At 34.5% G+C, this 14,495-nt stretch overlaps 1 protein-coding gene across 1 annotated transcript in view; it reads right to left on the bottom strand.

Moving 5' to 3' along the window:
* The window catches only part of RYR3 (ryanodine receptor 3), a 197,248-nt gene that overhangs the window by 130,628 nt on the left and 52,125 nt on the right, over positions 1-14,495 (bottom strand). Inside the window, exons 4-10 of the mRNA XM_053945141.1 lie at positions 14,423-14,493; positions 13,359-13,437; positions 10,822-10,934; positions 10,369-10,468; positions 8,071-8,164; positions 4,218-4,292; positions 2,579-2,726 (exon numbers count right to left, since the gene is read on the bottom strand). Coding sequence (XP_053801116.1) covers positions 2,579-2,726; positions 4,218-4,292; positions 8,071-8,164; positions 10,369-10,468; positions 10,822-10,934; positions 13,359-13,437; positions 14,423-14,493 — 680 coding nt within the window. The remainder of the gene's footprint in view (positions 1-2,578; positions 2,727-4,217; positions 4,293-8,070; positions 8,165-10,368; positions 10,469-10,821; positions 10,935-13,358; positions 13,438-14,422; positions 14,494-14,495) is intronic.

Below are 14,495 nucleotides of genomic sequence, written 5' to 3'. Positions count from 1 at the left end.
ATATGTTATTTTCATTGAAATTAGCACCATAATGTTCTTTAGCATATACCTTAACTTTTTAAAATTTCCCTTCTGTTCTTATTTAGTAAAAACATGTTAAGGAAAACTCTAACTTGAATTTTATAATTTAAAATTAGTGTTTAAAATTCCAGTGTTATCCACCAAAAGGAAAAAAAAAAACAGTGAAAGAAAATACACTATGAATGCAATAATAGGTTTTGACAAGCAAGGAACACAAGATTGCTGAAGTGGAATATAGCAGTATTGAGGATGAAGGTGCTTTTTCAACAAGAGGGTCTCTATAACAACTGCTGGAAAATAAGACTCTATTTAAGTCATGTGTTACAGACTCCTGAGTAGCCTTGAGGATCTGTATATCCACATAGCTCTGCTTTCTGGCAAAAATAATATCTTTTTTCTATAAAACCCTTTTGCTGGCTTTCAAACTGGAAAGAATACCACAATGAAGAAATGTTTAATTTCCTTTTTGGATACTCAGCAGCAATGTTTATTGTAAGCAACCTGGTCTGAACTGGTGTTGACCCTAGCTGGAGCAAAAGGCTGGACTAGATGGCTGCCCAGGGTCCTTCTCAATCAGAATTATTCTATTAGTCTAAGGGACAGGAGTGCTGTAAACAGACAGGAATCCAGCACCCTATTTTTAAGAATCTGTACACAGCTGGAATGAAGACATTAGACAGATACCTTAAAATTTCCCTGAATTCATGCCATGTTAAGGTACATGAAAATGAAAAAGTTTCTTCACTAAGAAGAGCCCTTTTCCCCTAACAGTCCAAGCCAATCTTTGGGGTTTAGTCCCTTCCCAAACATCACTTTTCTCTCTTTAGGAAAAGTTACCTTTGCTTGCTTCCCTCACCTTTGGAAACAGTAATGCCTCCACCCATGGGACAGTGCAGCTTTTATGTGCCCAGACAATAAATAATAATTCTTATTCTTGGCACCAAATTCATACCCTATCATGAAGTAAAAAAAAAAACTTTTCTGTATAGGACAGCACAAATGGGACAGGATGATGAGACACTGAGCTTGGATTTAATATAAAAATGTACATTAACAACCATATTATGTATAAACACAGTAGGCATGAATGACTCCTGCATAATCAATTACTACTGTACTTCAGCTTAGTCATTTTGGGCACTGTAAAAAATTTCACCAGTGTGCCTTTGAAGCACACCTCAACAAAAAGAGTAAGAAAATAGGGCATGTTTACTCAACGTAACAGAAATAATTTTATGAATGTGCATACATAACCACTAAATTTACATACTCAAGATTTATACATTTATATGCATAGATTAAAATATTGGAAAACAGCAGGACAGCTGGTGTCCAGTTAGGCAGTGAGTACATCAAAGGAATTTTAACTCAGTGTTTAACCAGTAACTGTGGCACTCCTGTGATTCTCACCATTCTTACCAATAATTTTCCAATAATGGTAAAAAATTACATCTGTAATAAATGCTCCAGCACTACATCATATGTACAATCTATAGCCTTTACACTGAATAAAAAATGAAAAACTATGTTGTAAGTAAATCTAAGCAATCTAAGAAAATTTCCTGATAGTTTTTCAATTATTTTGATTGGCTAAAATAAAAATTAATGAAATATCATATGCAGTCACACTAATAAGCATCATTATTTTAAACATGCTAAAAAGAAGTATTTGATTTATTATACTAACAAAAGTCTAGCATTTGTCAAGACTGTTACTGTTATATTTTATCTAGTGTATAACTAATTTTAAAGATTCTTTTTCACTTCAGGATTTATTCTTTTCTTAATGATCATATAGTATTCAGAATTATGTGGAAAATTTAGCAATTTTTTAGTTAATAAAAAACTCCATTGTAACAGCTATGGAAACTATTTATAAGTAAAATCATGAAAGAACATAAAAACTTTTAATCATCTTTGATTATAAAATCTTTCACATCCTGGGGAAAAAAAAGTTATTAATTTTGCCTACCTCCATAATCATTCTTCATTGTCTCTCCCTTGTAATGTTTTTTCCCAGCTGGAAACAATGAAAAAGCTAATAACATGCAATTAGCAGCTCACTAAAGAGCATAATTTGAAAACATATGGTTTAGAAATCACTGCTATATTTGCCTTACATTTAGGAAAAATTGTACTGAGTTCAGTTCTTATCAGCACACTGCATAAAGAATAGCAACTGAACTGAATTAAATTGAATTCAAGTATGACAGATAGAGCTGGAACATGTAACACTTTAATGAGATTCTGTCCAACTAAAATAAGTCTATAATTATCAAAATATTAATATTAAGCCACCATATCTTGCACTGTATTTGGTTTTAATCTACTTTTTAAAGACTGGTTACAGTTTAGTTAATTCTAAAGTTTATCAATCACCCTTATTTTTCCTCCATGAAACCTTTGTTATTCTTGACATAGGCTGTTTACATTTAATTTTAAATGCACAATCCCTAGCATTAGCTTCAATTTAGATTACAAGTAATTTATACAGATTTAGTGTTTGAGTGCTCCACATTCAGGAAAAATTTGCATTGTTTTTATTTACCTTTGTTGCTCTAAAACAAAAGGCTGTAGATGCTGTGTCTGACTTTTCTCTGTCTAATATTACTACTCCTTCATCTTCATTCAGAGCCAAGTACTTTCCTGTTGTAATGTGTCGAAGACGAAAAGGCTGCCCCCATCTGATGTTACTTCCACTCCAGCTAAACATAAGAGACATCAAAAAATAGTTTAAGTAAGTAAAACTAGAATTTTTTTCTTTAGGTTTTAAAGGATGTTCAGAAAATAGAATATTATATATATATATTCAAGTTTTTGTTCTGATAACAATACTTGTTTTAAATTGGATACAAAACTGTTAATTCAGTTGCAAAGGGAACCCCAGAAAGGACTATGGCTTCCATCTTCTTGTTTCTACACCCTGTCTCCATCTTATCAGGGTGTTACATATGGTGTCCAAAAAAAAATCCTACATGTGTGTGGGAATCCAGAGCATCCCTCTGGCTGCCCTGGAAGGTCTGTAACCCTGGCAGGGGGTCAGAAGCCCCCTGTACAGAGCCCCAGGAGACACTGTCTCTGATCTCTGTCCATGGAAAAGAGTTTTCAATCTTTCAGGATGAAGTACAAGCTCTGAGTCTTTGATATAAGAGGTAATTAATGTGGCACGGGTGCAAAAGTAGAATTTTAGGATTCTAGATAAGGGGTTCAAAGGGGGCAAGATGGAGGAAATTGGGCGTGCCTTGTCCTTTTTCTTCTTCTCCATGTTTCACTGTGGTGTTGGCATTTTTGTGTTGGTTTAGGCTGGGGACACACTGTTCAACATGGGTGATAGATATTGGCACGTTATTATAAATATAGCACACGTAGTTTCTAGTATATAATGTTTGTAACATCCCACTGAGGGGCAGAGCCCTGCATGCTGTCCTGCAAGACAGACCTGCTGCAGCTCAGAGAGAAAATATTTTAGATAAGAAGAAATAAACAACCTTGAAAACCAGCACCAGACAAATTACAAGTCCTTCTTTGGCAGTGGGGCTGAAAGAGACTTTCTACAATCTTGGGAGCATTTAAATATCACAGATCCCAACACATGTGTAAATTAACTACTGTATTTTAGTTGACTGACTGAACAAACAAATCAAACCTAAGTGGGAACTTGACATTCCACAGAATTATCCTACATCTCTGTTAGTTAAGAGAGTATTTCACTTATAATTACAAAGACACCAAGGGTAAAACAAATATACAGTTCAGATGGCCATCAAAGGCCATACATACTCTTATGAGATATATTGAAATTTCACTTGCAGGGAAATAACAGACAGATAATCACATAGGAAGTAGATAATCTTAAAAAAAAAAAACCCAAAAGCCAAGAAATACAGAAGGGGTAAGTATTATTGGTCTTATATCCACTCATGCTTATAAAACTCCAAGTAAAACTAGGAAAACATTTTACTTTTGGAAAGAAGCAATGCTTTGAGTACACATATCTCATAGACAGTGCTGCTTTTGTTATGGGAGGCATAAAAAAATCTATCATGGTACATTGCTTTTTATTATTGACAAAGAGCCTACTGACACATATCATAAAGTGTGGCAAATATATATTCTGCATTAAAGGTCTGTAACAATTAAATTTCTATTAATATAACAAAAGTTGCTAACCAAAAAAGTTTTTTAAATATCAGTACCTTATTCGAAGGGGTTCTACTCTCCACAATGACCTTGCTCGAATGCCAGCTCCTCCAGTTTCATAAAATACTTTCCTACAGAAAAGATTCAGAAGACCATCTTCTTGTGTTTATTTGTGCTTTTACAGTATTTATAACATACTTCTCTGGAAACTGTACATGACTCTCTACTTTTCTCCAAGTAAACAAATGTCATTGAATGGACAGAAGATTCCTACTCCTCAGTGAAACTATGATAAACGAACCAAATGTCCCAGGTAAATTAGATTATTTCCATTAAGGTAGTCACTTTCAGGAGCTGATAAAATGCTTAGCCTTGAAAGTGGCTGGGAAAATTTTCCTGTCATTTAATCAGCCATAAAAATAGGTAATTCCTACAGTTCCCAAGATATTAATGTACATTACCAATGGTTTTAAATACATACCATATTTTAAAATAAAGACATACATTTTCAGATGAAAACAACAAGAACATGACATTAGGGACTTCAGTCCAAAAATTATTTCTATGATTCTTATTAAAGAGCCAGAAATTGTGGTGATAAAAAAAAAATGTGTATTATAATCCTCACAAATCAGAAAATGTATTCAGAGAAATAAAAAACAGGAAGGGAAAGGATCAAACCGTTATTATAATTTCATTTTCTTGAACTATTGGCTGAGGGTTAGTAATGTGTTCTAGTGCAGCAAATATTCTACTCAATAACCAAATACAAACAAAGAAAAACTATGGTGGATTAGCCCTGTTCACAGGAAGTTTTTCATGTTTTAATTACATTAATATTACATTAACATTAATATTTTGTCATCTAATCACCAGAATTTGTATATACTTCCTCATTTCTAATGAGTATAGGAAATATAATGGATAATAGGAAAGGTCTGAATGCCTACCAAAAGATGAAAAACTTTCTTACATGTTATTCCTCTGAGAAGGACTAATCCACCCTAGCATGCACAGAAGCTGGACCTTCTATTGTACTTGTACTTAAGTATCTGAAAAAATGTGCAGCAAGGGAATTTAAAATCTGCCTTCCTGCTCTGGCAAACTTGACTGAATACATCAAATGCATGCATAAAGATGTCACAATCTAGCTGTTATATAGATGAATTAAAGTAGCAGTTAGAAATGCAGGCTTTTCAAATTGTCAAATTCTTTTCCTATTTTTGACAGCTAGCAGGCAAAAATGTAAAAGCTGTTTAGTATTGTTCTTATGCAAATATGGACCTGAAAACCAACTTTTAAAATAAAAGTTTTGTTTCTCCTATCTAATTAAAGGTGTATTTCTACACCTTTTCTTCTACTTAGAGCATTTAAGGGTCTCTTTCCTGAGCAACAGCAATAAAGTCCTGGAAGAATCATGAAGTATACTGAGGCATGGCTAGCCATTTGCACCCAGCAGCTTTATAATATGATGGACTTGTATTTACACTTCTACTTTATTTAGGATTCACATTTAAAGGCACACATGTGATATGAAATATTTCAAAATGCTAGTTCACCAGAAGAGTAACAATAAATATTCCTCATAGTAAAGGTAGTAATATTCCTACACATCTTATCTTGCATGAAAATGTATTGGTAATCTAGAATAAAAATAAACCTAAAAATCCCTAGCTTTCAACTCATCTTCATTTCCAGACTCTATGAATTTGATCTTTCAAGGTCATTTCCAACCTGGGCTGTTACATGAGTCTCTGAATATACCAAATGCACAATAAATATCTGGAGCTCTCCATTTTCATTCTATGTCTCTGGTCCCGCTGACCTTACGGATTTTACTTTTGGCAGACTCTAAATCCTAGCTAAGCTCAAAACTAAGTATTCATTTCCACTCTCTCTGACCTCCTTCATGTCTCCTTGGCCCAACTCAACCATTCTATCTCTAAAGGACTGTCATAGGTGTAGTTCAGTATCATTGATACAGTTCACTTCACCTGATATAATCATAGTCTCTGTTCACCTCTTATACTTTTTATTTCTCTACTTTTAAAAAATTCAGCTCTTTTTCCAGCTTTCTCTATATGCAATGCTGGACTAGAATTAGTGACCTGCTCTTTCAGTAACAAAGCTGCATGTAAAAAAGAATTGCTGCTTTTTCACAACAGCATCCACATAACTTTTTTTTTCATCTAATTGATTCCATGTATCCATCTTTTTTTTCTTGCCAAGCTAGCCTTTTTGATGTTCAATATGTTCAACCCAAGTATTTCCATTTGGTCTGTAATAAAAGACCTTAAGATTCTTGTCAGAGAATAGTCTCTTTGTGAATTGTTAAAGAGCATTATTTCCAGAAATGTTCAAAAAAAAGATTTTTGTTTTATGAAAAGAGAAATCTTCACTCTTGTGTAACTTAACTTATTTAAATTCCTATTGAAATACATAGAACTGATTAAATAAAGAGATGGAAACAAATATAAAGATATAGAAACAAGTTTCTACATCTCTCTCTGCCATTCTTATTACTATTTGGGGTTTTTTTGTATTTTCATTTTGTTTTGATAATGTAAACATGACTCCTACAACTATGACACAGTAAAAACTTGGCCTTACGTCTGTTATCCAGCTCATAAATCCAAAAGACCGGATAACTTCAAGTCATCTGTCACTATCACACATTTGAAAATGTTCAATATAGCATTCAAATTTTTTTCCAATTTTAGGATTATAAATATATAGATTTAATTACATTTTAATTTTACCCTTTTATTTACTTAGCATAAAAAACATGGAAGGAAATCTTAAGGCAGTAACAATACACATCAACCCTACATAAAGAATCACATAATGCTGGGGACTAGGACTCTGCAATTAGTTTTAATATTAGCAATATCTGACTTCTAGATAAGTAAGATAAGTAGCAAAGAGCAGCATTTCTGAACACACTGAAACAGCTCAGCATCTATTTTAACCTTTTTAAAATGTGAGCTTTATAAAATAAGTCTGAACGCAACATAACATGTTTGCTGCTATTTTTATACCAGGTGTGTACATTTTGATACACAGTCAAAACATTTTTTCTTTTTCTTTACACATATGAAGAAAACAGCAAAAAATTCACAAAGTGAATTTTTCTGGTTTTCAGTTTGGGTTCTCTTCAGGACTTGGAGATATTTCTACTCTTCAGAAATGTAAACATGGCAAATTTAGAGCTGACAAGTTTACCTGACATAATTGAATGCTACTTGTGATATCATCTTACCTAAATCATAACTTATTTGCCACAATATGTAGAAGAGTCTTATTTGTTGAAGATGATTTTAAAGCTAGCAGGTTTGCATAGCAAAATTATTAGCTTGCGTTGCTTCTGATTAACAAAAAAATTTAAAAATACAGAAAAATTCAACTAACAAATCAACATAATAGATGACAACCGTAGATATAAGTTTTATACAAAAGTAGTTTAGCCTAGCTAGTATGATGTAATTTGTTAATATGTTAATCAAGCTTAATATGTTAATCAAATTTGAGAATACTTAAATTTTTTTTAATGTGCAAAATATATAAAATATGAAAGTCATTGCAGAGGCCAACTTACTGAGATTTTTCATTAATTTTTTTTTCACATTACCATCTTCCTGCTAACACCTTCTTACCTCTACTTGTAGTAGTATGAACTAGAGACAAGCAACCTAACAGGATGACATCTCAGTGAAAATCAACTACTTAAATTTCAACAATGAAAGAAGTCATGACTGATTTCAGCTTAGTATGTCTCAATTTCTCATACAATGTCACTGCCTAATTAATGACTGCTGTAAAGAGTGTTAAATCTGCCTAACCTCAAATTCAACTGACAACCTGTTTCCTTTCTGAAAGAAGGAAATATTTAAAAAATGCACCATCACTTACTTGTGCTGTGAATCATTCTGGTCCGTAGATGGAATTGTCAAGCACTCATCATGGCCATGGAAAAAACGTACTACATGCCCACCAAGAAGATATCCTGAAAAAGAAGCTCATTTACAAGCTAAAACATTGACTATGAAAATAACACCCTCATGAAAGTTTAAAAAATTCAAGACCCAGATAAGATCTATTTTCTAAATTTTCACTCATAACTGAATCGAAATAAGAAAAAAAATTAATGTGTTAACATAATATTTTTAGTACCATTTTTGGGGAGGGGAGGGGAGGGGAGGGGAGGGGAGGGGAGGGGAGGGGAGGGGAGGGGAGGGAAGGGAAGGGAAGGGAAGGGAAGGGAAGGGAAGGGAAGGGAAGGGAAGGGAAGGGAAGGGAAGGGAAGGGAAGGGAAGGGAAGGGAAGGGAAGGGAAGGGAAGGGAAGGGAAGGGAAGGGAAGGGAAGGGAAGGGAAGGGAAGGGAAGGGAAGGGAAGGGAAGGGAAGGGAAGGGAAGGGAAGGGAAGGGAAGGGAAGGGAAGGGAAGGGAAGGGAAGGGAAGGGAAGGGAAGGGAAGGGAAGGGAAGGGATTTTATCCATGTAAAGACTATGGGATCAAAGTCTCTTCTGTTGTGCCCAGTGATGGAACCAGTGGCAATGGGCCCACACTGAAACATGGCAGGGTCTGTTTAAACATCAGGAAACACTTTTGGGCATTGGGAATGTGCCTGAGCACTGGCACATGTTGCCCAGGCATGTTGTGAAGTTTCCACCCCTGAAGAGAGTCTAAACCTGTCTAGACATATTCCTAGGCAATATGTTCTAGTGGATCGGCTGGACAGTGGATTGCACCAGTGGATTGACTAATTCTGTAAGCTCTTAGGAATTTTAGCTGCCAAATCTCTTCAGGTACAGAAATCTAAAATATACAACTGGTCTTCCATGATCTCTCTGCATAGCTCATTATGTTTTTCATCTATGACAAGTTTTAAGCTTTGCCATAGGATGGTTTTTCTCTTTGCTTCTTTTTGTTTTACCTGTGATGCCTGAAAAAACACAGACTTTTCCAGGGTTGATCCCTATTCTATTTATGACCCATAACGGCAGGCCCCCAGACAGCCATTTTTAAATATCCAGCTCCAGCATGCCAAAGAAATCAGAAGGTATTACAAGCAAAATCCATATCCCATATGATTTTAAAATTAAAACCTAACACTCTGAGACAAGTTTCTTATGGGCCAGTGCACGGAAACACTGTGGGATGCTAATTTAAACCACTTGGGGTTAGAAAAACCAAACCATAGTTCAAATAAGACTACTAAATTAAATCTAACACCAGGGTAAGTCATCTTCTATCAAGACTTACTATAGCTGATCCCAGGGAAAAGGAATATCTCTCTCAGTTCCCTTAAAGCTCCATTTTGTCCTATGCTATTGTATACTAGTATATCATAAAAGCTAAGTTTTACAGACAAGTGACACAAATTGATCCTAACTTCAAGACATTTAAGTAATTAGTGAGTGTTGAGTGCTGATGCTTTGAATAGAGAACAGCAAAGGTGAAGCACAATGTTTGCTACCACAGTGTTAATGACAAACTATGGCACTGAAATAAGGAGAGATCCTGATCAGACTTTCAGCACAGAACAAGACATTTCTCAGAATAAGGTGACAAACATGACATGTTTTTTCTCATGTTTCATGAGAAACATGACAAACATGACATTTTTCTCATGACAAACATGGTCAATAATTCAAACATGACCATGAAGTGCCATAAAATTTCCCCAAAGAAATCCTAACCCTGTGGTTAGGGTTTAGGCTGAACGAGAGAAGACAATAAGGATGCTTGGCTGCGACATCCAGAAAGGATATTGAGGAAATGTCCATAAAAAGCAGAAGAGACTGAAATAGGAACTTTGAGAAAACTGCTTTTCATTTTGCCTGTACCTTTATTTCTCAGTATTTAGGAAAATTGTATGCAAAAATCTACATTTTCTGGCTTTAGCTATTCTGCAGCTCCTACTCCCCCAAATTAAACTAAGTTTTCACTTCTCATGCAGCTCTTAAAGCTTTGTTATTCTAAAGTTATAGCACTCATTTAGCTTTTCTTCAGTAAATCCAGCTGATGTATCTGTATTGTCCCAGTTTGCCTTCAAGAATTCTTCTCTCCTAAGCTCCTTTTCTTTATTTTCATTAAACATTTTGGTTGACATTCTGAGGAGAATTTGTTTTTTAATTTTCCCTCTTTATTGAAATCATACAAATTAATCTAATTTATATACATGTCCAAAAAAATAAAATGGCAAACCTTCTGTAATATTGCTTCCTGAGCATATAGGATGTACATTCCATAGTGTCTGCATAAAGGAGGCATCCACCTGAATATTTCCATTTGACACAGACAGATGCTGAAAAAAGACAACAGTAACAGGAAACAATGAAAATTATGCACTTAAGATATTTTGTACATTAATTTATCAACATAAGAGGATGTATCATAAAGTAAATATACAAATTTCTTCTAAAATTAGTATTCTTCTAAAATTTGGGGAACAGGCATTGAAGCAGGCTTGCTCTGGAGGAGGGACTCACATGCACACACACCACCCTTTCAGTGCAGAAAAATAAAAATGCATTACAACCAGGCATTGCTCCCTAGATTAGAAAAAAATAATCATAAGAATCCCAACCAATCTCCCAATATCCCCACAGAACTTTTTATTTTCCCACCATTTGACACTCTCTGAAGAAACAAACTCACCAGATATCTTTCAGAAGACACGCTGACCAGGATAAGGTCATCACCTATTCGAACTTTTTCTCCTTCTGACCTTTGCTTAGAAGCAGGGTGTATTGTCCACCAGCATGCCTCACCTAAAGGACAGAGGCACTAATCAAGGTTCTACAAAACAGACAACTCCCAAGAAATCTAAGGATATCATTATACAACACTAAAATATCATTTTAAAAATTGTCGTGTGAGAAATTCACCTTAAAAAAACTCATAATTTCTATTTTCAATCATTTTTGATGCTTTTTTTTTTGCTTGAAACTTTTTGTCATATAATCTTTCCCATTTATGATATTTCCCTTTTCAAGTACTTTTAAAGGGATTGATTACAAAACACCACTCAGAACTGCTCTCCCTTGGACCATCTCCTTGCCAGGAAATTGCTGACACTTACCTTGGTCTTATTTATCACCTTCTGTCTCTTTTTTTGTTTAATGGTCATATTAAATTCACAACCTTCTGTATCACACAGCATAACAAACCTGGAAGCAGTTCCACTAGCACTGCAGACCATATAATTACAAAATATCCAAACATAAGGGTGACAACCACAGAATGTTTCCTACATGTTAAATGTAAGATTCCAGATTACTTTGCACAGACACACACACACACACAGAGAACCACATACACACAGACGTTCTGGGAAGGTCACCCAGTTCATTTCACAATTTCACACTCTTCAGAGTGTGAAAGATAAGAACTTGAAGAAAACAAGTTGAATAAAACTTTCTCACCAGACAATGAAAAGTGAAAAAAAAAGGGCAAATTTGGCAGAACCAAAGTACAAAAATTTGTTTGATTAAGATATTTCATGTAAAACCTCCCTAAAAGAAAATTTGAAGGTAATGAAACTAATTATAGTGAAGACAATAAATAGAAGTTACATCCATACAAGTGTAAAATGCTAAATCTAATCTTCAAAGGGAGTAATTTTTTATAGCCAGTGGCTTTCCCTCTGCTGCATGAAGAATACTTCCTGCAGCAGAAACGGATTCATTAGCACAGTTTCACAGGTGAGGGAGTAGAGTAAGGAGAAGTGATATTATAGCACCCAGTTTATGAGTTTTCCAGGCATGCAGTAGTTACCAAAGCCCTCTGTGAAGGATCACAACCAAGTTTTTTTGAATCTTACCTATATGTACAAGGGTTTTCTTGTGTATGTACAGTTAAGCAAATGCCAATTAAACAACTACAGATACTTGTTATAAAACCTCATAGATAGAAGCAGATATATGTACAATAATTTTTAAAAAAAGCTATAAAATTATAAAAACAGATTTCACTGAAACTATTCCAGTAGTGATTAAACGCATATATTCCTTTTATCACATACATTCATTTTTTCAACATTCCTAAAGAAAATGTTCTCTAGCTAAGGCAACAATCAAAGACAGCCAAGTAGCAAACAGCTAATATCTGTCTAAAGCAATCATCTGTATTGCAATAAACAACTGAAAGACAAACTTCACACATTCAAAACACAAGATTTTGTAGAGAGTCACCTGAACAGATTCAAAGATTATGATTTACAAAGGTTTTAGCACCTACACTGCCAGTGCCTATCCATCATCAATTAGTGTATTTGATTTTAATTTCTTTTCAAAATAATGAAAAAATAATAGAAAGCACAGATTTATATTAACACAGAGTATTTCATTATTTGAGCTTTACATTAATGAAGCTTGTATACAGGTACTTAGATTTTCCCTACAAGATATATGTCTGGGCCTGATTGTTACAGAGACACCTGCTACTTTCTGAGAAGTATTCACCACTTTCAGTAACCATGAGCACTCTGTACACAGCAGCATGAAAATCTATTTGTGGCTCTTTGTGGCTAAGTTACCTTTAAATTTATTTAATATAGCTCCCAGTGGCAACTCATAATTCATATGTGTTTTCATGGAAGCACATTTTTTTTCACTATATTTCCATCAGCAGTAATGGTAATGGCAGTACTTCCCGAAATACATTAATTAGATTTTAAATCTTTCTCATAATGTCATGTTTGTGTTGTATCTCTTCCACTTTGTCTCATTATTAGTTTGTCCATATTACAAATGTATTTCTATCCAGCTCTTTTAGCAATGTGTTCACTACATATTTTCTGGTTTCCTGCACTACAAGTTGCAAATTTCTATTGTTACTTGGTTATAATGTATATTGTGAATGCACCAGTATATGGCTTTTCCATACTCTGTCAAAAACAAACAAACAAACAAAAGCATCAAATTTATTTTATTCAATAGATTTTTTTAATTTGACCATTATCATGCATTTCATTGCAGTTGTGTTAAGTCAGTTTAATTGCAAGACTCACATTCTCACACAAAGTCATTTAATGTGCTGAAAGTCACTAGTACTAATAGTCTTTTTTTTAGTCATCTTATTTCTGATGAACACATAAGGATCCCATTCATAAGCTTACAGTTACATTAAACTCAATGCCTCTTCTAAAACTAGAAATGAGTAACTCATTTTCCTTCAAAAAGAACTTGCCATACCTGCTGCATTTTCTCGTAATCCCACATCAAATGCAAGTTTATCTGTCTGGGATCTTGATGATGTTAAGCATGTCAAATACTGCAAAACAGTGATGTTATTGAAAACAAAAACCCAACAGTACCCATTAACACACATGCCAAATTAATACATTCACATTACTTCATCTTACTATCTTACTTAATTTTTTTTAATGAGTCAAAGATGATGTTGTTATTCATACAGAAGCTCTTCATGAACTTAAAACATCAAAATCCTTTCCCACTGCAGCACATCTCCACTTCAGCTGTGCAATTTAGCTTCTACCTTCTGCAGTTTCATACACCTCATCAGATAGGAACAGGCAAACATCTAATTGCAACCCTATCATGATAAGTTTGATTCATGAAAACATTAAAAACACATACCAAAAGGTAGTAATTATACTTGCAACTCTGGTATACCAAGGCAATTACAATTTTCAAGGTTCATAAACATAAACAACATAGAAGATTAATGTAGCATTTTCTAGTACAGGAAAAAGGAGGGAAAGCGTTTTCTTGACTTCTCATTCCTTCAGCCTTGTATTAGGTGTATTTGCATGGACTCTAGTAGGTCAAAGATTCAAAACAGGTGAAATTTTTCAGTTGTAGAATGTAGTATGATGAAATTTATACAAGGCAGACTGAAGACAGCATCTTTGTGGGCATAATCCATGGAAACTATGGGATGTCAAATAGAACACCCTATCTTATAAAATATGATGGGGAAGAAAATAATGAATATCACAACAAATTCATTTGCTATAGAAGTATTTGCTAATGGAAGTATCATTAAAATGGATTCCTTAAGGACACAGAAATAATACATTTTAGGAGCTTTTCAGTTACAATTCTGAGTTCGATCAAGAATCTGAATTTAAACAATTCTATTGTGCTGGGACACTGCAAGTTATTAACTTCTGTCTCATCTAGTGCAGAAGATAGCTTGTAAAAAGCATTATTCCAGATTTTTATGGCTTTTTATTTTGGTAGAAAGACATTTCCCATTCATGCTAGTCATTCTGTGCAGGTGCTCCCTCACTTACCATTTCACTGAACGAATGCCGAAGCAGTATGGCGTGGCCGTACAGCAGGGTCCGGTGGCCACCCCCTTGGGCT

This window comes from Vidua chalybeata, chromosome 6, assembly GCF_026979565.1.
Source record: "Vidua chalybeata isolate OUT-0048 chromosome 6, bVidCha1 merged haplotype, whole genome shotgun sequence".
Lineage (NCBI taxonomy): Eukaryota > Metazoa > Chordata > Aves > Passeriformes > Viduidae > Vidua > Vidua chalybeata.
This window is presented reverse-complemented; position numbering and strand designations above follow the sequence as displayed.